General features: G+C 40.3%; 2 protein-coding genes and 1 long non-coding RNA gene across 4 annotated transcripts in view; 1 reads left to right on the forward strand and 2 right to left on the reverse strand.

Moving 5' to 3' along the window:
* Nucleotides 1-1,252: 1,252 nt before the first annotated feature.
* Nucleotides 1,253-14,401, reverse strand: LOC311506033 (protein kinase C and casein kinase substrate in neurons protein 3). 2 transcript variants are annotated; one of them, XM_084569897.1, is made up of 10 exons: nucleotides 14,201-14,401; nucleotides 11,583-11,650; nucleotides 6,240-6,396; nucleotides 5,867-6,102; nucleotides 4,616-4,771; nucleotides 4,150-4,325; nucleotides 3,376-3,496; nucleotides 3,218-3,288; nucleotides 3,045-3,124; nucleotides 1,253-2,820 (listed from the first exon to the last, which is right to left on the reverse strand). In XM_084569897.1, exons 2-10 carry the CDS (start codon nucleotides 11,640-11,642, stop codon nucleotides 2,711-2,713), a joined length of 1,167 nt encoding a protein of 388 aa, XP_084426023.1. In that variant the 5' UTR covers nucleotides 11,643-11,650; nucleotides 14,201-14,401; the 3' UTR covers nucleotides 1,253-2,710. The 2 variants fall into 2 exon arrangements, with proteins under 2 accessions (XP_084426023.1, XP_084426024.1); XM_084569898.1 differs by lacking the exon at nucleotides 14,201-14,401 and adding an exon at nucleotides 13,803-14,164.
* Nucleotides 14,402-17,059: 2,658 nt separating this feature from the next.
* LOC311506010 lies at nucleotides 17,060-18,786 on the forward strand. Its single transcript, XR_014699676.1, has 4 exons — nucleotides 17,060-17,144; nucleotides 17,918-17,964; nucleotides 18,390-18,440; nucleotides 18,661-18,786. It is a non-coding gene; the product is annotated as an uncharacterized lncRNA (long non-coding RNA).
* A 3,777-nt stretch (nucleotides 18,787-22,563) lies between these two features.
* The window catches only part of shank1 (SH3 and multiple ankyrin repeat domains 1), a 46,534-nt gene continuing 44,209 nt past the window's right edge, over nucleotides 22,564-24,888 (reverse strand). Inside the window, exons 25-26 of the mRNA XM_084569899.1 lie at nucleotides 23,803-24,693; nucleotides 22,564-22,882 (exon numbers count right to left, since the gene is read on the reverse strand). Of these exons, the coding sequence (XP_084426025.1) occupies nucleotides 22,795-22,882; nucleotides 23,803-24,693 (979 nt within the window). The 3' untranslated portion in view covers nucleotides 22,564-22,794. The remainder of the gene's footprint in view (nucleotides 22,883-23,802; nucleotides 24,694-24,888) is intronic.

Raw genomic sequence — 24,888 nt, forward strand, 5'->3', positions numbered from 1 at the left:
ACCTCTCTTGCTAATGTGCATTTTTAGGTTTCATAAGGGGCTTACTCATTGGTGAACGTCTTGCTCTCGGCGGAACTCCCATGTCATTCTCTGTGGCCATAATGATAATACTTTTTTCATTTTCTTCCAACCTTTTTTAAATACAATAGGCTGAGAGGCATTGAAGTCATAAGCATTTTCTTTGACACACTCACCTCATTTGATGAAGGTGTCAAAATAAATAAATGAAGCTATTATAACCTGACCCTGCCTGATGTAATTCTATTTCCCACACTTGCAGTATATATATCTAACCTCTCTCTCTGTTTGTATTAGGCATAGTCTTTCTTAGTAAAATCATTGTTAGACCGAATGAAATAATTCCTTCCAATATTACAGTTTGTTGAAAATATGTGTTTAAAAACTAAAAGGACTCCCACTTTGGTAGTGTAGTGCTACAAATAGTTGTACTGCTTGTTTGCTGCCAACGTATCACCTCAACTTAAAGGGTGATGAAACAATCTGTCAATGTTTGAAGGTCTGAGTCTAATTTTAAATGCTTGACTTTACTGTTCAACTGCTATTTTTATAAGCAGGTCTAACCAAAATAGCCTCCTCTAATTCTCTGTGACTTTCTAAATCCTTGATCAGATAGATGACAGCTATTCTCTTTTTTAAGGTTTACTATAACAGTAATGTTATAAGCAGATGAGGGAAGAGTGTCAGAGCTCAACTGATGCTGTCTTTGTGATTACAGATGCTACAAGCAATGAATCTGTCATCAGGTGAGGAAATTCCTTCCAAGATGACATCATTACCTCCTTTACTGCTATGGAAAAAGAAATTCATGGATCCTCTTCTGCTTAAATTCATGGAAACACTGTGTGTGTGTGTGTGTGTGTGTGTGTGTGTGTGTGTGTGTGTGTGTGTGTGTGTGTGTGTGTGTGTGTGCGTGTGTGCATGTGTACGCGTGCGCGCGTGTGTGCAGAGTGTAACAACATACCAGGACTCATGACTGAACTCCTTTGGCTTGCTTCAACATAAACACTGCTGGGCAGTTTGCTTGGCTGATGGCCGTCTGACTCCATGGTGGCTTCATCAAGATAAAAAGCAGCATTTGACCTAGACACAGCTCTCTTGACATGGACACATAGCTTTAAAATCACTGTGTGTGTGTGTGACAGCCGTGTGACCTCTCTGCACATGTAATAACATCCACTGGCAGAACTCAGGGAATCAAGAGGATGATGGCATGGTGATTCACAAACACGCATGCAATGACTCTCTCTTTCTGTCTCTCTCAACACACACACTTTCGTCATTTCCAAATTCAGAGCACTCACTTTGTTTGTGTAAAAGTTTTACATTTTATTTGCAAAAGACAGGTATTCATAGTTTTTACAACACAAATAAAGACAGAGATATCGAAGGAAGCCCTGGGTAAGGCAAAGCGGTTCCTGAAAGCTATTTCCTTACTTTGGTAAAGATGATACCTATCTTGCAACACATGTTTGGACATTTCAGGCAGACACAAAACTATTTGTTCCCCAGTACTCAAAGGAACAGTGTGACATGTTAAGAAATGAGCAGAAGACTGATATCAGTTTCATCTCCAGCGCTGCATCTTGAACATGTTTAGACATCATTCTAAAAGCATCTTGATGCTCAGATTATCTTAGTCCTAAAATTCAGATCATCTTTACCCAGAGTGGATAACAGATCTTGACTTAAAACACTGGAAGCAGTGAAAAACTTGCTTAGCCTTGTTACATCAAAATGAAAAATTTAAGACATTTGGGCACTTTTCTACCTTAGCAGACAAAGACCTTGACCCCACAATTTGCCTATAATTCCTCCATTTTCACTACATGCCTCTCGCTCTTGAGCCTCAATCATCTCAGTACTTCTAAGAACTCCAAGACTTACTGTTTATACATTAAACAAGTGGTAATGCACAGTGAGACATAGGAGTATAGCATAAACTCAATGCATGTATTTAAGAATGTACTTTATTGGATGTGTATGTTGATTTTGAGTACACAAGGTACAGATTTTAACAGCATTTGAGTTGCCAGGATGTGTGCTGGTGTTTCCAGGTTAGTAATTTCCTATTAATACACACAGACAAAACTGATATCAATCTTTTCATCTAATGGACAGTGAGACAGCAAACATTCATATTCTTTATAATTTCATAATTTTCCTTTAAACCACAAAAAAGAAGAATACAGATAAGAAGAGAAGAGGAATACAGGTGATATCTACATCTACTAAAGTAACACCAGGTTCATGGCTGCTTCAGATTAATTATAATCACAGTATTAGCGTCAACTTCATATGTTGTGAGGCTTTCTGAGGATTTTAATAGCAATGCGCTGTGGTGCTCAAAATAAAAAATAGCAGCTCTATACTGCAGTTTCAGCACCATATGGTTAGTTATATGGTGTACCTTTCGAGTCCAGCATTTTACTTTACATTAAAGCATTGTTTATTATATGGCTTCAGCACAAGTGGTCTATGCATACTGTATATATATTAAAACATTTGTCAAAATCCTTCAAGAGATTACAGACTCGGGTAGCTTTTAAAAACCTCTGTGTGATCGTACTCTTTGGCTAACAGCTACTTGGTGTTGAGTTTTAAAACACTGGTTTTGTGTTTCTGATGTGTAGACATGTATTCAGGCTGTGAAACTGATGTAATGAGCTCTTTCATATTCTGTATTCTGTAACTACACTACTTCCACATAGTTGGCTGGGTAAAGGCCCTCCCACCCACCATCCTTCATCCCCCGACACCAGCCCTGATCATCCTCATCCTCGATCTTCAAAAACTCCTCACCTGTGTGGAGAATGAGACATTTTATTGTTTTAATTATCATCTAATCTGTTCCCTGACGGTTATTTCTTTTATTACACTGCCTTTAACCCATTACTTGCTCAGCCTGACAGTTATATTTTCCCAGTGCTCAATTTGTCATTTCTAATGCCGTATACTGTTTCTAATTAATGCAACATACAAGTAGTAGAGTTGAGTAAGTTGAAGTTGTACACGTGGTTGCTTACCTGCTTTAAAGGACAGCTCATCGGTCTCCTGGCCAACATAATCATACAGAGCCCTTACTCGCACCCCTCCAATCATAACACTAGAGGAGAACATGTTTTAGAAAGATATAAAGAGATACATCAGCACTGCTTTGGAGTAAAGGTTTTGTAGAGTTTCCTCTAAATCTAATTACCTCTTCTCTATTGTTCCTGTCTTTTCCACCTCTTTCTTCCCTTTTTTGGTTTTCTTTTCGGGTGTCCATTCCTGAAAACAAAACCAATGGAATTTAACAACCATTTAAAAAAAAAAAAGAAGAAGCACAGAATTCAACTTCACATCAGTCTGAATTACCTGAAAGTGAGGCCAGTCAGTTGGCATGCCAGGCCCGTAGGTGTTTTTCCACCAGCGAAGGTCCTCTTGATCATCAATGGCCATCAGTGTGTTGTGGAGCTCATTGTAGACGGCTCTCACACTAAAGACAAGTGGTGAATAAAATTAGATTTGAATCAACTATCTTTTATTCTTCAGAGTCCTAAACATTGGCTGGAAGACGTTATTCTGACATGGCAAACACTAATCATTAATTATGATTCTTCCAACATCTTTCTTTTAACACTGAAACATAAGACTCATTGAGCTTTATATGGCATTGTAATATAAACTGATACTTGATACAGCAGTTTTCCTCTTCTGTTTATAAAATTTTATCCAAATCGCTAATTGGCAAATAATCTTCTTCCACTGTCGTCCAGGCCACTTTAGATCAAGTGTTACCCCAAAATTAGGCAGATTAATAAAGCATCTGATTTCTTTCATCAACCCTGTATGCCCCTGTGGCTCCTGAAGATTTTGTAAAGTAATTAAGTGGACATCTTAGCAATTATTTCCTTTATTAGAGTGGAAGTCAGTGAGATACACTCATGTGTTATTATATGGTGGAACAGTATTTAATTAGGATTAAATCAAGGCAAATTATTGATTTTAACTTTCTTATCTCTAAGTGCACAGCCAGGCACAAGCTGGTTAAATCACAAATAAACTAAATCTACCGATATAATCACATATATCCGCCTTCATCTAGTCAGCAGATACAGCCAGACTGCTTTTTCCAACCAACACACGCACCTCTCATTGTTAGTAATGTCCAGGTGTTTGTGGATGGAGAGGAAGGCCTGTTTGAGAAATACAATCCTCTTACGCTCCTCATCCTGTGATTGGTCAAAGATAGACTCCATCTCCTCCATGTAGCGGGGGGCATAGCGGTTCACCTCCTCCAGGACTTTCTCATAGCGGGCACGGACCTGTGAACATTTTGTCGAAACACAAAAACTTGAAACATTACCTTGAATTAAAAAAGCATTTAATGATCCACAAAAAGCATCTTCCAGCTTCCACTGGAAACAGGAGAGTTTTACTGTGAACCATACTATTTCACAAACAAAAAAAAGTATCATTATCTAACCACGTTCAGTCCAGAGATTAACTCAAGTAAAAAGCCAAAACTTCAAGTCAGCAGATTAACTGATGTAGTAGATGAGCACTGAAATAAAAACCCAGTGAAAACAGAGAAGCGGTAACACATGTTTCACACCTTTTCAGCCTCCTGTTGCGCCACCTCTCTCTCCTCTTGGATCTTCTTCTGTTTGTCGATGGCAACATCCGGATTTCCCTGAGCATGTGCTTCTCGCTCCCTGACTGCCTGCTCCTTACGGCTCACTTTATGGTATGCTCTTCTGGCTTTATCCAGCTGTGGACAAATCAAAACATTCCTTTACTATCTAGCCCATGAACCTAGGAGGAGAAATTTCTAGAAATGCAGTCTTTCTGCAACAACACTAACAGCTATACAGTCCAAAGTACTTTGTCTGAAATGTACCTGACTTTGAAAGCATCTTAGTCATTCCCAAAATGAACTCATTCCTACAGCGAAACATTATGTCCCTGTTTCCTAAATATAGGCCTGGGACTGAGGCCATTTATTTAATGAGCCCATTTGTGACATTGCTGTCACTTCTAGAATGTATGAAATATTGATTCGCTGAGGGGCTTGTGTAGGTTTTTAGTGCAAATATGTTGAGCTCTTGATGGATGTCCATATAGCTGCTCTCAAATCACAGTAAAGCAAAGATTCAAACGGCTCATTGCTTAACTGAACACATAAGAAAAACTCTTGAGAACTGGGTTTCTGGCTTAAAGGCCTCTGTCCAGGTCACCAACATCCTGTGCTGTATGGGGAAATGAGAGCTGAAAATGTGTCAGAGAAAGGCTCCTAAAAAGAAACACCGAAAATGCTGTGTCTAGACCATAGCTCAACATAATCTGAGTGGATGTGTGGAAGTACATTATCAGAGAACAGCCTAAATATGGAAGAGCTGGGGTTTAACGACCCTATTTTGAATGGCATGCAGATTTATCTTCATTAAACTGAACAAACTGCATATTCTGAGGGCACAGAACCTCACAATTCAGTGTAACAGGAGACTAATACGTCTGACAAATAAAAAATAAAATAGGTCAGAAGAAAACATACCATGTTAAAAGTAGAGCATAAAAAAGAATATAAACATACTGTCTGAACATAGTTAAAATGTAGTGATAAGTAGCAGCAGCTGAGCATTGAATCAAAGAAAAAAAAACATACATATTATGCTACAGTATGTGCACTATATCTGTTTTATAAAGAGCAAGAACAAACCATACTCATATGGCTGCTTCAGTAATGATCACACACATTTTGTTTATGGTACTAACCTAGCTTTAATGCACAACCATCAAATAGCAATATACTAACAAATAAACCAAAATCTTGAAACTGGCCTTATGACAATGTGAAAACTCAGACCTTTTTAAGTCGTTTGGCCCACGGCTTCTGAGCACGTGCAAACCCTGTCTCGATGTCCTGGGACTCCTTGAAGCCTCCAAATAACTTCTTGTGAAAGGTGTCCTTCTGCCAGGTCCTGACCCGGTCTCCATCCTCTGATACCAGGGAGCGACAGATGGAGGCATGTAAAGAGGCGAGCCGGTCAGCGGAGGACAAGAAACACTGCCAAGCCTTCATGAGAGATCCATACAGAGGACCTGAGAGAGTAGGATGAGGATGAGACAGTCATAAAAGTGTCTTTGCATTTTAATTTATTGTCAAGGATTTATGTACAGACAAAAAAGTATAGATTATTGGTTATACGTTGGTCAGTGTTGTTGCAGCTTGTACTTACTGGAGTCCACTACAGGCTTCCACTTGTTGCTCCACTCACTGAGCTGTTGGGCGTACTGCCTCTCCACGCGAGCTCTCTCTTGGAAACATGCCACTATGTCATTACAGGCCTGGAAAGCGTCTTCTGTTCGCCTCACAGTGCGTTGATAGTTCCCAGGCTGCCAGGACACAAAGAGAAAGGAAGATCTACTGTTGTCACTGTAAACACAGTGGGAAGGTTAAATGGTCTTGATTCTTTAAACCCTGACCCCCCCCCCCAGTGTTTTTAAACTTGGCTCAAAATTTAAAAAGTGGAAAAAGACATTTTTTTTCTAGTATTTAATCCAGTCCTTGGGTCTGTTTAGTTGGATCATTTCAATGCAGAAGAGTTCATCTGTTCATTGTTTATTCCTGGCAATGGTAACAGCAAGTAAACTGAATAAGATAAATTAATTTAGAGAAAGAACTCTCAAACAGTTCATGCCAACATGACTCTTCAGTCTAAAGTTTTTACTACTGCTACAAGTAATCTGTTATTTGTCATAGTGATTTGTGCTAGTATTGTTAGTATAAATGTAACTTTGATTTTGTATTCTTGGCTATTTAAAACTACTACAAGCTCATCTACTCTGCTGTTTACTACAGTTTGCACTTGGTAGTTTTAACAACATTAGTAAACTGTTATAACCACATCAATAACATGAATAGCTCTATGACTGAGTTTCTAACTCTAAGTAGTCTTCGAAGAATATTTAGCAAGAGAAGAGAAAGAGCATGTAATTTTATTTGTTTAGTGAATAAACTCAAAATGTGTCACTAACCAGTGACATAGCTTGACTGTATGGTGAGGATAACACATTAATTCTATTTGTCAGGCCAAAAACCAAAAGTAATTAAAACTCTTGGATCAAACCAAATAAATCTGGATGTTATTTTAGACTCCAACCAAAGCTTCATGCTATATGTAAAAGAAATGACAACGTTGGCATTCACCCATCTCCAAAACATTGCTAACATATGGCCGTTCTTGACTCAGCCAAATGCTGAAAGATGGATTCATGCTTTCATTACGAGTAGACTAGGCTATTGTAATGCACTTTTTTTCTGGACTTCCTGAAATGTCCATTGAGAGGTTCCAACTTATCCTGAATTCTGCTGCTAGACTGCCTACAAAAACAAAGAGGGAACACATTACTCAGTCTTGGCAGCATTGCACTGGCTCTCTGTATCTATCAGGATTGATTAAATTATTTCTACTTGTATACAAAACTCTCAAAAGCTTAAATCCGCTTAAATCACAGACACTCTGCTGCCTTATGTTCCAGTTGGAGATGCAGCTTTCATTCTTAGCTCCCAACTGTGGAATATCCCAGCTAGGACAAAAGAGTTGGGCAGTTCTTTTGAGACTTTTAAACAGCACTTAGAAACATATGGTTTATCCTTGCCTTCTTCCAGCACCACTTACTATGGTATTTACTGTGCATTGCAATTTGAGGATATCTACTGTTTTTGTAAATTAGATTCACTCTTTGCATGAAAGGTATTTTTAAAATACTGTGTTATTTTTATTTTGAGTTTTTGTCCGGATCATTTGGAGCAATTTGGGGTTCAAGGACCCTTCAACATTTGGACAGAAATTGATCTACAAACCCACTCTACTGCTGAGCTATGGCCAAACTACAGCTTCTTTACAACTCAATTACTGCACCTACTAAGATTCTACTCAAATCTGATATTTTATTATTATACTCGGGCAATCCGAGAGAGATCGAAACTTCTCTCTTATTTGTTGACTAAATATCAAACTGCCGGCAGCATCTGCAAACACTTAGAATGACTCTGTTTAAAGGTAACAAAATCTGTCTACCAGAGATCAGAGACACTTATCAGCACTTACAGTCTGTCTTATTTGGATCTATACAGATCAAAGTATGTTTTATGGGTATGTGTAACTTCCTGGAGGTTGCCTGGCAACAGTCTATGGGCTATGGTAAAATGAGCTAACCAGTAGTCTAGCTCTCTCAAACTGCATGTTAACTACACATACAGTATGTGAGAGTGGGATTGGTCTTTCTATCAAATTTTGTGAGAAAGAGTATAAAAATGTATTTGTCAAAATATCAAACTGCTCAGCTATAGTTATGCACCTCAGTGAGCGATGCACAATACAATGAGCTCTAATAAACTGCTAAATAGTATGCAGTCATTACAGTTTTTGTCATATTGGAGTGTCCTCATGCAGAAAATGGATATGTGCGACTACGCCTTCCACTATTTCTACTCCTGGCGTGAGAACTGCTACCTCTTGGTTTCACAGTTGATATTCACCCTCGTCTTTTCACAGCTGTCATATCGCTGCAGATGTCTAGCCCCACATGTCACAAGTGACACTTTACAGGCATTTAGTTTCCTGCGGTAAACTGTGCCAGCAGCAGTAAGGTGTGGTCTGTGGACATGAGGAAAAGGGCTGGCCATAAAAAGCCAGACAGAGATTGAGGACAAGAGGGCAGCAGAGGCAAGGCCCTGAGTGTAATACCATATCTGAAGCAAGTGTGCTGTTTGTGGATGTGGAATCTGGAAATCTCTGCAATTTTCCTGGCAGCTGCCGCCAGCTCCTGCTCAGCACTCACTCCTACTCTCTACTTCACTTTCTGTCAGAGTCTATCTGTTAGTCAGTGACACATTTAGCCAGTGAGCTGAAAGCTTCTGGAGGCCATATGCAGTATGTTGTGTTAAATCATCTGAGGCAACAGCTCAATGTAAATACTACTAATATACTCAGTAGACATAAATGATCAGGACATTCTCAAAGCTGACATTTTTACTTTATAGTCAAACACTGATGAAAGTAATGACATCTCTAATGGAGCTCCAGTTGTGCATACTTGCTCATGGACATGACAAGCTGTAAATAAAGAGCTGTGTCACTCAGGCTAATATCAGAGTGCATGTTGGGCTTCTGACATACAACCAATGCATGCTTTTTATTTGTATTAAACGCTTGAGACAGTGCAGAGCTTTTCTTGATTTCTGCCTTTTGCCTTTTGATATTATAAGCCACAACGCTTTCCCTTTTATTTTCTATTCTCTTTGGCAAATCCTCAGAAAGATGATACATTCTCCAGAGTGACTCTCAAACGGGAGCAGAACTGTGCCTCTAACACTGTTTGTTAGGAAACTTAAATCTTATTATTTAAGGCTAATTGACAAGCTCTTGGACTCTAATGGGGCTCTTAATTAGTGGTTAATTAAATGGAGGCACATCCGAAAGGTCATTCAGTCTTTACATGTCGAAGCATGTTAGGTAGCGCTAGCAGAAAAAGTAAAACAAATATCCAGATCAGGGATGCAGCATCAGGACAGGAAAATCAAGTACAGTTAATTATAAATAGACTGATGTGAGTTTGTTAACCTTCCTCAATTCATATAACTCACACTTCTTTGCATTTTCAAATTTTAGCTCCTTGTGTTTTTGCTTAATTTTAAATGAATACTTTATGAATAATGTATAAATAAATATCTTTCTTTTCATAGGCTTCAAAAAGCCACCATATAATTTCAAGTTGTTAGATGTTAGAGCACAGCGTGTATAAAAACATGACAATAAAGGTGATTTATTGTCATGCTAACAGCCTTCAAAAAATCAATCATAGCTCTCCCTGTGCTTTTAATGAAACATTGAATTTTTTTATGCCTTATCAGAATCAGTCAGGGTTCTTTAAATCAGTGCCCCCTTGTTTCGCCCTCTCTCCTTCTTCCTTTCTTTCATTCTGCCTCTGTTGCGGTTTGCATTGACTCTCCTCAGTCGTCTGTGAATTAAACAGAAACAGCTGAGGAATCCAGCTTGAGGCCAGTGGCAACACTGCAAAGACCCAGTTGGCCAATCTCTGAGGCAGATGCAAATCCACTACCAGAGAATGGGTCCAAGTTGCAAAACGCAGTATTAAAGAAAATGGCTTCCGACCTATTTTTTGGTAAAAAAAAAAAACAGTCAAATTTCACAAACTGATCTTACCATGCTCACATCATAAGATGTCAGTGTAATAAAACAGTTCTGGGAACCTCGAACAGAGAGCTGATTCTTTTGAACAAACAAGATGAGTCAGACGATGATCAGTTTTCCTTCTAATATTAGTGGATGTACTGCTGGATATACACCAGGATTTATGTTATGTTGATGTTACTTGTGTTGTGTAGAATGTCCCTATGTAATAGGTAAAGTCTTTAATAACAGATAGTGTATAGTCCGTGACTAAAGGAAATAGTAATAGAATAATATGAAGGCCAGGACTGTTTCTGAAGTGTCTCAGTGTCACAACTCTGCAGAACACACCACAACTGGCAGCCTATTAAAGTTGTGGTGACTGTGCAAATTCAAAACAGAAGAGCTGCAGTTTACAGTGTAATGACAGCCCCTGAGCATGGCAGCAGGATGACACAGACAGGAAGTGGTCTGGAAACACATCCAACACAACAGGAGGCTTCCAAAATTACAGGAGGGGAGAGATGAAAGTGGGGCAGCACATCGAGGCCAACAGGAAACAAAGCCAATATTAAACTGGTAGCATACTCAAATTATATAGCCAGGCACTCTGACTGTTGGATGTGTTTACAGCTTTAAGACATTGTGGGAAAACAGCGCTGTGTGTTGCAAACAGATGGCATTATGTTTTCACAAAAGGGAAAACTCCGAATGCATGATGTTTGGTATGGCGTGGAATTGAATGGAGATCAAGGGTCAGTCATTGGCGGTGAGCTGGATCTGCAGCTGTGATATTATCCAGTGAGTGAGATGTCCCACGTGTTTTACTCAAGCTTCAGTCATTTTGAAGAAAACTAGAAATGGTTAGGACACAGCTAGCCTGGCTCCAACACTGCTCTGTTAGCCAGGCTAGCGTATCAAGAAAACAAATAAGAGTATTACCTCCCTCACCCACCACCCCTGCCACCCAAAACAAGTCAAGCTATTGTTTTAAGTCACTCATTTAGTGAACCATTACATAATGCTGTCATTTTCTCTTGTCCTGCTTGAATAAAGCCTTCATGCAGAACTGTAACATAACAACCATCTTGCAGAGATCCCCAGAGACGTGACCTCTGAGCTTCACCATCTACTCTGTCGAGCAAACACAGACAGTCAAATACCTAATGAGCCAAAAAGCTGTAATAAAAACCTCGTCTGTGAGCAGCTCAGCCTTGTTTACAAAGACACGTAGCCAGAGCGACAAAACTGTTTTGACTGGAAGGTCATTCAGAGATACAGAGGGAAAAGCTATCTCATCCCATCATAAGACACGCAGGCAAACAGGCAAAGCCCGAGCCTCACGCACACATGCACACACACACATACGTACGCAATACATACCATCCAGAAGCTGCGATTGTTGGCATCTTCGGGGTTGTTATCTGATGGCAGCGTCGACATCCTGTTCTCTGAGAAAGTAAAGAATATTATAATATAAAACATGGTTAGTTTAGATTATGGTGTCACACTGCTTTTAAATCTGCACACTGACCTTTATGTAGATGTTGCAGCTTTGTAGCTACAGTGTCAGTATTTAGGAGTTTAAAATGCCTCAAATGAACAGTAATTCTCCCAGTGAAAGAATTAATCCTACATTTTGAAATGTGATCTCCTCACCTATACTCTGCACCGTCTTAAAATGAAGTCCTGAACTCCCGTAGCCCCTTCACATCCTTTCAATGCTATGATGAGTTACATTTGAATCTGTGTCTAATTAACAGAAAAACTGGATATAAAAGGGGACAGTCTATACTTTTCATACATTTGAACTGTGAGTGTGTACACTGGATTGGTTGTGTATGCATGCGTGCTATGCTTAGCCAACTATTTCAGCTTCTATCTGTTATTTAAGCAATCTCTTAAAGTATTTATCCATGACTTTGGGCTATAAATGTCTAATCTGATATTCGTACTGCTTTGACCTACCTATTGCAGCTTTGGCGTTTACATTTTACATTTTATTTAAATAATCTCTTCAACCATTTATATGCTGTTCTTGGCCATGATTATGTAATTGATCATATTTAGGCTACTATTGCAACTTTTGAGTAGACGGTCCTTTGCATTTAGCTAATCATTTCTCATCACTTGCCCTTTCTCTTTCCTTGTCTGCTCACCACTCAGTTTATGGAAATATTTTGTAATCAAATCATACATTTTATTGCCTGAAATTACTTTAGCTCAACCACTTCACATTTGACCCCTTGGCTACAACAGAAGTCACCCCAGGGGGAGGCCCTTTTGGAAGTTGATGTGTACATCAAATTTGACCCAGCAGGCGTACAGTAAATGGAGGCAGGCTCTGTCAACAGCAGAAAGCATGGAGCGTCCTCTCCCAGCGTTCCCAGCTTTGAAACATGAGCCATCCTAAAATAAACAGGGGCTAAGGGTCAGTGCATCCTATCATCCACACTGACTTGCTTCCCATGCTGGTAGCCCTGTCTGCTGTTTTTTTTTTGTGGAGAAACAAACACTGCTCTCTATGTTTGTACGCTCTTAATTCCAACAACAGACGCACGGTCACATGACAAGAGATGACAGACATATTTAATGAGTTCTGTCTCACTTAAAATGAAGTGATCAACACATAGGCCTTGTGAACTGAGTTTATGCTCATGTGTTTCCATTTCAATAAAAACGAAACTCTTCCAGTGAAGTATTAAAGCATACAGCCATTTGCCTTCTGGTGGTTCAAACCCTTGCTGCACCCAAAACTAACCTCCACCCAGACAGAGCCTTTATGTCTTGCCTATTTTTTCTCCCTGCAGCCAGCGTTGGGCGCACAATTAGATGCAATGATTTTCGTCTACATCCTGCTGTTCACGGGGCATCACATGCTCCACTGAGGGAATAACGTGATGCTTCTCCCCCCTGCGTGAATCTTCCTCAGCTCCGATTCTTTCCGCTGAGGTCTTGTAGATTACACACGATCTGCAGGAGGTCACAAAAATAATGGATCACGTCCCTTTTAACCCTTAACCTTGACTTCCTGTCCCCACGCTGACTGGTTTTCCTCGGGGTATCACTGAGTCCAAGTTTTCAGAAGAATGTGGGGGTGGGGGAGCTCTGCTCTCCTTGTTGATATCAAATAATGCGCAGGATTTACTGTAAACTATTGACTTCTGGTGAGCTTTAGTGCTGTGTTAATCCACTGCAAAAGGTGTGCACAATTTATCTTCCGCAGGCACACAGAAAAGTAAAATTTTAATCTCATCTGTGATCTGCTTGTGCGCCTCTCACATATCTTTAGAGGCATTAGGCTTTGGCCTGCACATAAGAGAAAGTATGTTGAAATCAGTTTGTTAGCCACATGGGCCTTTCAAAATTGCTTTTGAACTAATCAGTTCCTACATACTCTTACAGGGTGGGATTGGCCAAGATTTATTAACAACCTAAGCCTGAAAACTGTAAACCTCCCAGTTGTGTCCTCTCTGATGTCTCCTGATCCTTAGTTGTTGGTTTTAAATGGGCTACAAAACTGGCAAAAATGGTCACATATTTTTTTTTTTTGCACTACTTTAGTCTCCTTTAAGTACAACAACAGTTTAACGCATAACTTACCACCTATATGTACAGATCTATAGCCACCATGTGTCCTCCTTGCTGTGTCTGATTTGTTTTCAAAAGTCGTCCATCAATCCAGTAACTTGCATAAACTCAAACTCCAACTTTACTCCTAAAAAACAACCAGCTAAACCTGGAGCTCATCTGAGTCATGAGAGTCCATCTGGAGCTTCCAACCAACCAAACCCTTTCACCCCCGTATCCTGCACACACTCTGGCACACACACTCACTCCTCCCTCTGTCCCCGTTTCATCTGTCACACATAACTCAACACACACACACATTGCATAGAGGAAATATATAGTAACAAACGAACGCAGAGCAGAAATAGGAGCGCCGTCACCCCATCAGATCTCAGTGAAACGGCGCCATGCCAGGCTAACAAGTTCCTTACCTCTTTCAGTGTTGGGGCCCCACTTTGATTCCCTTTTCCCTCTTTTGTTTGGCTAGTTGAAACTTTTTTCTCCACTCCAGTCCTTTTCAGCCTCTTTCCCTCTCTGTCTGCCCTCCTTTTACACTCCTCCTCTCCCACTCCAACTTTGATTTTCCACTCGTCCTGGACAGTGCTGCTCCTGCTCTTCCCCTTTCTTTGGCCCACTGTGTCAGATGAGTTGGCTTCTTTTTTCCCTCCCTCCTTTTCATCCCTCCCCCCAAAAGCCTCTTTCTCCTCCTCTCTCACCAAAACAGCTGCAGGAAACTTATTCTCTTGTTCTTTGTGCGTCACCACTTGTCGAAGATTGTCTCTCTTTCTCTTTCATTCACTCACTTCACCTCTCTCAAAGGACTGTTCATGAAATGGGTTGTTTGGGGTGTTTCTTCATGTGTGTGCATGTCTAAATGAGTCAGATAATAGCTGAGTCACCAAACCAGAATCTGTTTACTATATGTATGGGGGGGGGGGGGTGTTAATGGGCCTATTAAGTATGTTTTGCTGTTTTACAAAGGAGCCCAAAGCAGAATGTCCACATAAGGGAAACTCCATCCGTCTCAGTCCCTCTCTACTTGTCTTTTCCCCCCTTTTTTTACTCCCCACAATATTCCCTAGAGACAGTTTGGTAGGCCTGCCTCCACAGCTGGAGGATACATCCGGTGTGTGCATATATATGTGTGTGTGGGTGTGTGTGTGTGTGTGTGTGTGTGTGTGTGGGTGTGTGTGTGTGTGTGTGTGTGTGTGTGCGTGTGTAAATACCGGAGCTACTTTGAAGTCAGAGACCCCAAAAGAAAAGTTGTTCACACTCACATATCTCTTGCTCTCAGTGACATAATGGCTCGTGCTATGCTGAACTTGTGAAACTTCGCCTTGCCAGAACATGTCATGTAAATAACTACACAGCTGTACGTTGCAGTGCTTACACCTGGCTGCAGCCTGCTTTTAGGAAACAGTAATCTTGGCTAAGAAATCCTATAATCAGATCCTGTATTTAAAATGATAACAGACATAAGAGACAGACAGTGTCAGCACTGGTTTTCAGCACCTTGCATTGAGATTTGCAGAATTTGTTTTCTAATACATGTACAAATATTCTACTTTTCATAATACAGCTTGCAAATTACATTTGTTGTGTGAATCTTCGACAAAATTCTTACTGGGTCTCACTGGCACTAAAATGTGAGTACGGTAACAGAAAATGTGACTATGTAATAGTTTGTGCAGAACTTCAGCATTGAACACCATTTTCTCATTTATCAGCATATTATCATTTATTATCAGCATTTATTTTTTCTATCCTCCACTGTATCCAGTTGTACTCACTTATTCCACACGGTCTTGTTTCCATAAAATGATTCTGCACATAGTTTAATCACGCCTACAATTCTGTTGGATGTAAATGTTGTAGCTTAAACGTTTTCATAGGAAGTGTTTACTACGATATTGTTGCTAGCTTAACTAAACGAATTAACAGTTGCCACAATTGTGCTATAGCTTTGTGCGTACATTGCCCTCTGGTGGTCACAGTGGGAAACTACAACTCATTTTAATTAGATGTTTTTCATTCTAAATATGCTTTTTTTTAATGCTTTTAGGCATGGTTTGTGTTTCAGGGCATGACTCCTCGTGTAGATAGTTCCACATGTTTGTTGATATTTTGTTTTTCTCAACGCTTGTTCATAGTTGCTACGACGGTGTTGCACGCTGTGAAAGAATGTGGAAGATGGATGAGTGTACAAAACAACGGTCATTGAGAGTTAGAAAATTGTCAGTCACAAAGACAAACCTTTGTAAGGTTTGATAGTACAGTTTCTCTTAACAAATGCATCTATTTCACTTTCTGGTGGTTAAATTGGGTAGTTATATCTAGCGTTGAGGTATACGTAAATGCAGAGAGGGAAATAATGTGCAGCCTGCCTCTTTTGTGCCCTCTAGTGGTGACAATTACACACTGCAAGCCGATATGAGTAAAGTTAAACACAAAATTATAATAGTACTTCCTGTTATAATTTTCAAAATAAAACACGAACCACTACCTAATGTAGTTACACATTGTGACCACCAGAGGGCAGAAATATTCCTGATTCCCAGGCTGAAGTTTGTGTGTTTTTGTAGATGATTAGTGTGTGAAAAGTACACAACACCATGGTTACATTCCATTGCAAAGAGGAAATGTTTTAAAAATGTGGCTTTGTGAAATCAATAGCTGTGTGCCCTTAGAGAAAATAACTTACTGGATGCGGAAAAGAAGTAAGACTTTTTCCAAAATATGGCAAAAATGTTTAACTTATATTGAAAATCTACCAGCACACCAGGTTGACTAATCTCCGTGTATTCGACCTTGGCTTGGCATGATCTGTCGCTCTCTGTACCTTCGATTATTGCGTAATGTATTTTATTTATTCATATATTACTATTATTATTATTATTATTATTATTATTATTATTATTATTCATTTATTCATTTTTCTACTCTCTAATGTCATGTCATTGTGAGTCCATTTCATTTTCACTTTGCCTCCTTGTGGATATTGAGTTATTCCTTGATTTGATTTTGTTTTGTCAGTTTGTAACTGTAGCTTTGTTCTTGAAAAAATAAAAAATAAAACATTCAAAAAAAAAAAGAGGAAATGTTTGTCTTTTCTTTTGTATCAAATAGAAAACACAATATTGTGTCATATTTGGTTGTCAAATGAAGCTAAAAATGTACGTGGGTGGATATTTAGTTATTTTAAAGGTAAATCCAGACTTGTTTAATGCTCCACGTTACCCTCCTGTCCACCAGGTGGCGGTAAGACACTTATAAACCAGAAACCAGCGGTCTATGCTGTTGAGACGGTCAGCTCCACCGGCAGCTGCAGTCATTTGGTTGCTTGCTGTCTGCCCACCTAGAGGGCTGTTGGAAATGGTAAGTGGATTCTATGAGTTTCACGCAGGTTGTGTTTCTTTATTTTAATATAATCATCTAAGAGCGGTTGTACGTTTAGAATCTCGTCCTACCGCGGCTCTGTAGATGAATATCTAGAACATTTCCCATTAAGTCTGTAACGTTAGATGTAACCTCTATGCAGTTTGCTTAAAGCTAGAAGTGTCAAACCGCGTGGGTTGTTTGTGAAAACCTGTTATATTGTCATTTCAGCTGGTCTCTGTGGATCAGTTGTTTCCCGAACTTAACACACCGACACGTGGCTACTATTAAAAGCATGTGGTCCCTTAGCGGGTTGTGTAGTGTAGAGCATGGCTAACTTAAAACTGGCACATATCTGTAGTGGTTTTGGTCGTCTTTAGATGTTCAGACGTTAGTAGCTCAGATAGTCCAACTATCAGTAACACTAGGCCTAGGTCCACGTGGTTAGCCATTCAAGTAGCATTAGCATGATAGCTAACAGTCTGACACCACATGATGAGCTAATGGCCAGTCAGTAATCACAACTCGGATAGCGGCAAGACATAAATACTTTGCATTTTCTAATAACGTAAACATTATGTATATTACCGTGAAGAGTAAGTGCAGGAAGCTGGCCCTCTCCCCTGATGACTTGCACTGGGCTCTGAATCATTATGAAGAGAGTCGTGCATCTTTGGCCCTGACAAGCCAGAGTTTCTGAGGAGAAAATGAACCTGATGTTGTCCAAAGGGGATGATCTGGACGGTGCAGTAACACATTATTTGTCCTTTCAGGTCCTTGAACAAGAAAACGAGCTCAGATCAAGTTGGACCCTATAAAGGTAGGTGAAGGGCACCTGTTTAGTGTTATAAACGCAAATAAGACGGCCATCATCTAAGAAGACAGATAATGAATCTTTAAAAACTGTACATATGGGCTGTATGCCCTGTGTCCACTTGAGAGCAATAAAGTCAGGATTTCACCTTTCATAAGAGTTCAATTGGAATAAGTGTCCTAAGACATTCATCAACCTCAAATCTTTCAGATTAGTCAGGCTGGACTCAGTCCTCTTGGGTTTGAGTAACTGATTCATGTCCTTCTCCCCTGATGACTTGCACTGGGCTCTGAGTCTGTATGTAGAGAGTTGTGCATCTTTGGCCCTGACAAGCCAGAGTTTCTGAGGAGAAAATAAACTCGCAGTACTCGCACAATAGAAAAATGAGTATCATGACAAAATAACTCACTTTTTTTTCTATGTCTCTCCAGGTTTGCTATAAAAAAAAAAGGGGGAAACCGCCTACAGATGGCTTAAACCAGGTTTGTGTCATACGATAAGCTTTTTTTTTTTAGTGTGAATGTTCATCTCTTGTGATGTATTGCACTGGGCTCAGAAAAGCAGTGATGACAGAAGTGCAGCTCTGCCCATGACAAGGCAGAGTCTGAGGAGATGGTGGCTAAAACTGTTTACTTCAAAGCTTTCTAGCCTGTGACCTTGTTGCTTTGTGTGTCTCATTGCTGTTTTTTGCATTTGTTTTAGGTATTCTTCCTGCAGAAACCCTCTTCCTTATAACCATGCTGGAATGTTCTAATACTTTAATACAGTATGATGTTTTGTTCCAATTGTAATCTGTATTTGCCCTGATCTAATAAATCTCTGCATCTTAAACTTTTGTTTTTGTCACTTTCCTGCAATTATACAAGGATATGAGTCTTTAAGACCATTTTTGGCTTAGCAGTGACATACTGTAAAGTGTTGCAGTTGGGTTCATTATTTTGCAGACTGACTGAGCACTGAGCTCCTGATACTGAGACTTGCCTAAACTTAAAGTTGTGAACACAAGGTGTTTAAAAACTTACTTTTGGGCAAAACAACATTTTTGAAGATTATAGTGTAATCAGTATGATTGTCTTATAAAGAGCATGGCGATACTTAGTGTCTGCTCTGTTTAACACAGGGTACAGTAACTGGTGAGACTTGGTTCTAATGAGTACTTCTGACTGGTAACTGTAAAGCTAGCATTCATTATACTGAGATACATTGGATCACTAACATTCATAGTTTGAATACATTTACTTTGATCCAACAGTGAAGCATTACTGTATAACATACCTTATGAAATAGTGAAGACATTTTATATTCCATATAATGTCTAGAAGTTGATACCTTGCGCTGTAGTGGGTTATGTTAAACATTCCAGCAGAACCCAGCCCTGGGGTGACTTAATATACCAGTGACGTTGCAGAAAGAAACTTATGTAAAATTACCCACGTTCATATGACAACTAGTGATCGGTTTGTAGGGGTGATGACATTCAGGACCAACAAAGAGTCAGAGAAAAGACTGCCGCAATTCAAAATCAGTATCCAGATGAAAATGTTTCATTCAAGAAACCAACAACTATTAATTAGAAGTTTGTTTCTGTATCTTTATTATAATTCTAACAATTTATTATCTCTTAAAACATTTGAAATTCATATATATTTATATGAATGTGTGTATATGCATATTACATATACATATATATTCTGTAAGTTACCTTTCATCAGTTCATATTCTCATTTTTTTAAAAGATCTCTTAAAGGAAAAGAAATGCTTTCTATAGAGTCAGACCAATTCCCTCAGATGTAGACTTTTTTGTCCTCTCCAACGAGGAGCCGTCACTCTTGACTACAACTACTTAATGCAAATATAGGACTAAAAAACACTTTCTCACCATTCTCTTAAAGAGGAGATCATCGTATCAGCGAGAGGCGTTTTCAAAGTTTCTTATCCAAAGTTCTTAACTGGCCTTATTTACACTAGCAAACATTTAGACAGCTGATCAGAAGGTGCAGAATCTGACTGGATTGAGCCGGCAGCCGCACTCTGCTTGTTCACCCTTTCACAGACATGGAAACTACTTTAGGACCTCTTAAGGGAAATGTGAAAAGTTACTAATGGAAGTTAGGGCCATTGCATAATACGCTGGTAATAAACAATGAGCTGTGAGCATACTGGCACAGGTTAGCGACTGCAGCAGGTGTTACAGGTGTACAAACCAGAAGATGCAAACGATGACAGAGTGGAGCTCTTACTATCGTCAGATCAGTAACAGTGGAAGGGTGCAGATACAGAGAACGGGTCGAACTGTATAGAAAGCAGAACGGTTAAATAAATACATTGTACCTTTTCATGTTAAACATTATTTGGAAGACAGAGATTCTTTAGAACTTTTGAGACTTTTTTTTACACCTTAAACCATAGTTAGATGACCATTATTTTCATCGTCCTTATTGCTATTCCTCCAACATCAAATATAATCTCTTCTTGACCATCAGTACAGAGCAAATACAAAAACAAATCCCCTTAATGACCTTTGCTCATTCATATTAACAGCCTGTGTGTACTTTGAGCAACATGATGTATGAAAACTCTTCATCTTTTTTGTAAAAATAGACTCGAGGACAGCAGAGCCACGCTACTCCCCGTCTATGCTCTGATGTAAAATGCACGTTTGATATGTGTTCATGGACTCAAAAGCAGCAGGAGAGGTGAAGCGTTGTTCAAGGTAGAGAGGTCATGAGAGAGCCCTTATATTTGATCTCAGCAATAGTAAGACAAGCAGGACTTAGGTTATGATGAGATGGAAATGTGCCATGAAATCTGTTGGGAAAATAAAGATTTCAGAATAATATGGCACAACAAGACACAAAGAAGAATTAAAATTGGGTCAGTGAGGGTGGGGTGTAGCCATAATCCAGAATTTAATCATATATGTATCATAGGCAGAGTAACAGCTGCTACATTTTACAGCATCTGCATAATACTGAGTGGCAACTTACTTTTAAAATCATACTTTGAGGCCTTAGCACGTAAACTTTGATGAAAGCTTTGCAGTCTGACAACAAAAAGACAAAAAGAAAAATATTCTTAAATGTGCTTCACATTTAGTTGCAATGCTTCTCGTCACATAGAAGCAATGTTGAGGGTGCAGTGCACTAAGTGATACAGTTATCGTCTCTCAGTTCAAAAAAATACCCACATATATTTATATATAACCTCTATCTTCATTACACAGTCAGAAAAGACTGCACGAGAGCGCCGTCTTAGCCACCAAAGGCAGAAACCAGGACTTCTGAGGCTTTAATAACAGTAAGGACGATGATAGTAATGATAAATAGTAACAATAAATCTCTCCATATCAATATCATTATTCCCATTTAAAGTTTAAAAATTGTAAGAACAATCATAGTATTAAAACTCGATATAAGCTTCTCTCTCAGATCCCCTCGGCCGGGTGGCGGCTTGTTTCCTCCTGGTTTTCGTTGAGAGAGATAGAGGCCACTCCTGGAAGGAGCAGGGGGGATTGGGTGGGAAAGAAGAAGAAAATGGCAGTTTTTACTCTTCCCCTCCCCTCTCCTTTCCAGTCTCCCTCAGACAGAAGGTCTCAATGAATGTACAACATTTGCCGTGACGCTGAGGAAGTCTTTCTCTGTAAATAAAATCCTCTGGAAGATTTCTTCTGACATTGTCACAAATCCTGTCTAACAGCTGAAGGTGCAGTCTGTCTCCTTTTTGTACATCACAGATCCAAACATAGTGTGTCTATATATAAGGTGTCCCATAACTTCTAACACAAACACGGGTGAGTGCCTGTGTTTATACGTGTGTCTACATGTTGGTGTATGCATGCAGGCATGTTTAGTAGTAACTTGGGTGCCTGTGTGTGCATATCAGTGTGTTCATTTTTTTATGTTGTTGGTCTGGGCACTTATTTTTGCTACAAATTTGTGATACAGTGACCAGTCTGTATATATGTCATTATAAGACTTATGATGATAAAGAGCTATAGAGAAACACGTATGATCCTGATCACAGGATCTGCAGTGAGGACAGAGCCCTACCAGTGGTGAGGTAAAAACAAGACGAGACCAATCAGAACCAAGGACACAAGTTAACCTTCTGCGCCCTCGTCACCTCTAGAAGTCGTGGAAGCTGTCTTGATATACTGTCCTGCATCGTCCTACGTTCACACAGAAAAAGCTTCACTCCTGCACACATTCATCCCCATTCATTCTCTTCAAGGTTTAAAACTAGCATCCACTCACAGGGAGGGGTGGCCATTGACTGCACTCAAATTGTTCCACTCTTGAACCTGAACAGTTTTAACAGTTTATAAGTGGTATGAGGACTAATCAGCCAGATGACTACATGATGAAAGACAGCTTTATCTCAATCTCCAGTTTGCAAACAATACAACCTGCTTAGATCTTTAAAAATCTAACTGGCTTTTGATCGTTCCTCTAAAGTATTTGGTTGGGTTTCAACACTATTTTTCTCATAATCTCTGCTGCAGCCACAGTCTTCATACAGGTTATGGATGAGAGGGTGTTTGTGTTACTTGTGTGGATTGTAGTGACGGTGCATACGTGTTGGGAGTAAATCAGCCTGCCACAACTGGGAAACGCCAGCCGGTGTCTTTATGGGTCGTCAGCCCTTCTTCCATCCCTGTTTTCATCTCTCTTTGGGACCCGTTTCCTTTTTCTGTTGCTCTCTGTGTGAAATCTGTTCCTCCCTCATTTGTTGTGTGAATCCACCATGGATAGCAGCAGTTGTGTCTTCGTCCCTCATTGACTTCAACCCCTCCTTCCCTCTCTCTGTGCCTCTCTTCCTGTCTCTGCATTTGCAACCTCAGCTTCGACTCCCGTCGTCCCTCCTCCTCTCAGTCTGTCCATCCCGAGGTGAGAGAACAGAAATGGGAAATGGGCTGCTGGACAGCCTGAGGACAAAACAACAAACATAGGACACGTGTGATGTTTTTGGCTGCCGATTATGAATTGTGTTTGTTCTTCCATGGAAAAGCTATGGGTTGTTCTATTGCATGGCTCATACTTTTTTAAAAGCAGAGAATAACTTGCTCATTAAGAAGCTATGATGAGTGGGGGCACACTACATGACTAATGGGACTGTTCATCACAAACGTGATGCCTGGCAAATCTATTTCTTCAGTTGCATTGTGAAGTTAACATTCATTGTATTTAAATGTACTAGAAGGCTTTACAACACTAAACAGGAAGAGGGCACTCTTCTTCATTGAAAATTAATCTCAACCTTTTCAGGAGATAAAACCAAATGGTGAAAGGAGAGAGTGGCAGAGTGACGCCATGAGTTGTAGGGCAGTTTTAATATGTAGCCAATGTCTGTGCTTCATTGTTCTTTTAGGCTTTCAGCACCCAACCATGTCTCTGTAGCCTCCAGGCTGATTTCATTCCCATAATCCTTCACTGCGTAGATGGAGAGCTTTGCAAACGGACACTAATGTGGAACAACAAATCAGCTTCATGTGCATTAAGTACCACAAGTATGACATTTTCATATGATCTGTATCTGGATAATGTATTAATGCAGATGTAAATGTACACAAGTAGTGTGGAGGTGGTCTAGCTAGCGTCAATAATGACAGTAACCTTGCCAAGCTAAATGTCATGGGACCCAGTGACAGTGTGGGCAGTGTCAACGTAAGGAGAACACTTATTAATACCAGATGTAAAGGCTTTAGTTACCCATGCTTTGAATGGCGTTATACAAGACAGATACAGATCACACATTAAAACCTGGTGTAAACGAGGCCTTATGGATCAACTGGGTAGACTTCTATTGCAACTTATCAGCTGAAATTGTGTCTTTCAGAAGCCATACCTGTCCATTACACTCCTCAGGGCTCGCTCTATATTCATGCGGTGGCCCACTCGTGTCACACCTAAATCCAGATAGTCTTCCTTGGTCAGAGAAGGAAGGTGGGTGCCGTCAATCTCATTGTCCAGGAAACGCTCTCTGTGTTCACCCAGGTTCAGGTATCCCAGCCAGTCTGCAACATCATACTTGGTCCAGTAGGGCAGCGGCTTGGAGGCAAAAGGCTTTGTAGGGGAAGGAGGCGGGAGATGAGGGTAACTCAGACAGGTAGGTGGAGGCAGAGGGTGCAGAGGTGGAGAAGAGGTTCCAGACAGGAAATGAGTTGGAGAAAGGGATCGAGAAACAACTAAGGTGGAGTTTGGAGGAGGAGGTGCACCTGAGGGGGCAAATAAGGGAGGAGAGGGTGAGAAGTATGGGTCCCCAAGAGGGTTCCCAGGTGATGGTGGGGTGATTGAACCACGGAGGTCGTAGATGGCACTGTACAGAGGTGTGGTAGGAAGAAGCGGAAGGGATGAAGGGCGTGGTGGGCACACCTTGGGCCTCTCTGACGGGGAGATGAGGGGGCTGGGTGCTCGCCTTCGCTGGAGTATGTGTGATTCTGCTTTACGGGATTCCCGACTGGGAATGAACTGGAATTCCAGGGCTTTGGTCCGGTAGACAGGTCTGTGTTTAGGGGAGGTAGGGTACGGGGAATAAGAAGTTGGGGACAGCGGGGAATGTGAACGTGGAGGCTGAGAGGCTGCCGGCGGTTGAGGAGATGGGGATCGTCCCCAGTTGGGGTACTGGGAGACAGGGGTTGGAGAAGGAGACAGTGATGGCTGCGATAATGAGATTGGAGATGGTGACTGGGATCGAACTGAGGGAGGGCTCAGAGCTGAGGCAGAGTCTTCTGAAAACCTGTGAATGGAGAGAGATACATTTTTACAGAGGCATGATAAAAACTACAAAACAATGCAATCAAAAGAAAAATGGAAAATTGTACAACATATTTTTTTTAACTTGTGTATTAAAATTGTTCAATAGTGTCAGCAATCAGGGTTTTGAGTATGAGATGGTTTTCTCTTCCCTTTCTATCAGTCACCAACAGGCTGT

Source organism: Chelon labrosus, assembly GCF_963514085.1.
Source record: "Chelon labrosus genome assembly, chromosome: 21".
In the NCBI taxonomy this organism is placed as follows: Eukaryota; Metazoa; Chordata; class Actinopteri; order Mugiliformes; family Mugilidae; genus Chelon; species Chelon labrosus.

Excerpts from the sequence above, each read along its gene's own strand:
- LOC311506033 (XM_084569897.1), bottom strand. The coding sequence starts at position 11,642 with ATGTCGACGCTGCCATCAGATAACAACCCCGAAGATGCCAACAATCGC. Across the intron at positions 4,772-5,866 it reads GGGCCAAACGACTTAAAAAG|CTGGATAAAGCCAGAAGAGC; the intron begins GTCTGAGTTTTC and ends ATTTGTCCACAG. Across the intron at positions 4,326-4,615 it reads CGCAACAGGAGGCTGAAAAG|GTCCGTGCCCGCTATGAGAA; the intron begins GTGTGAAACATG and ends AAATGTTCACAG.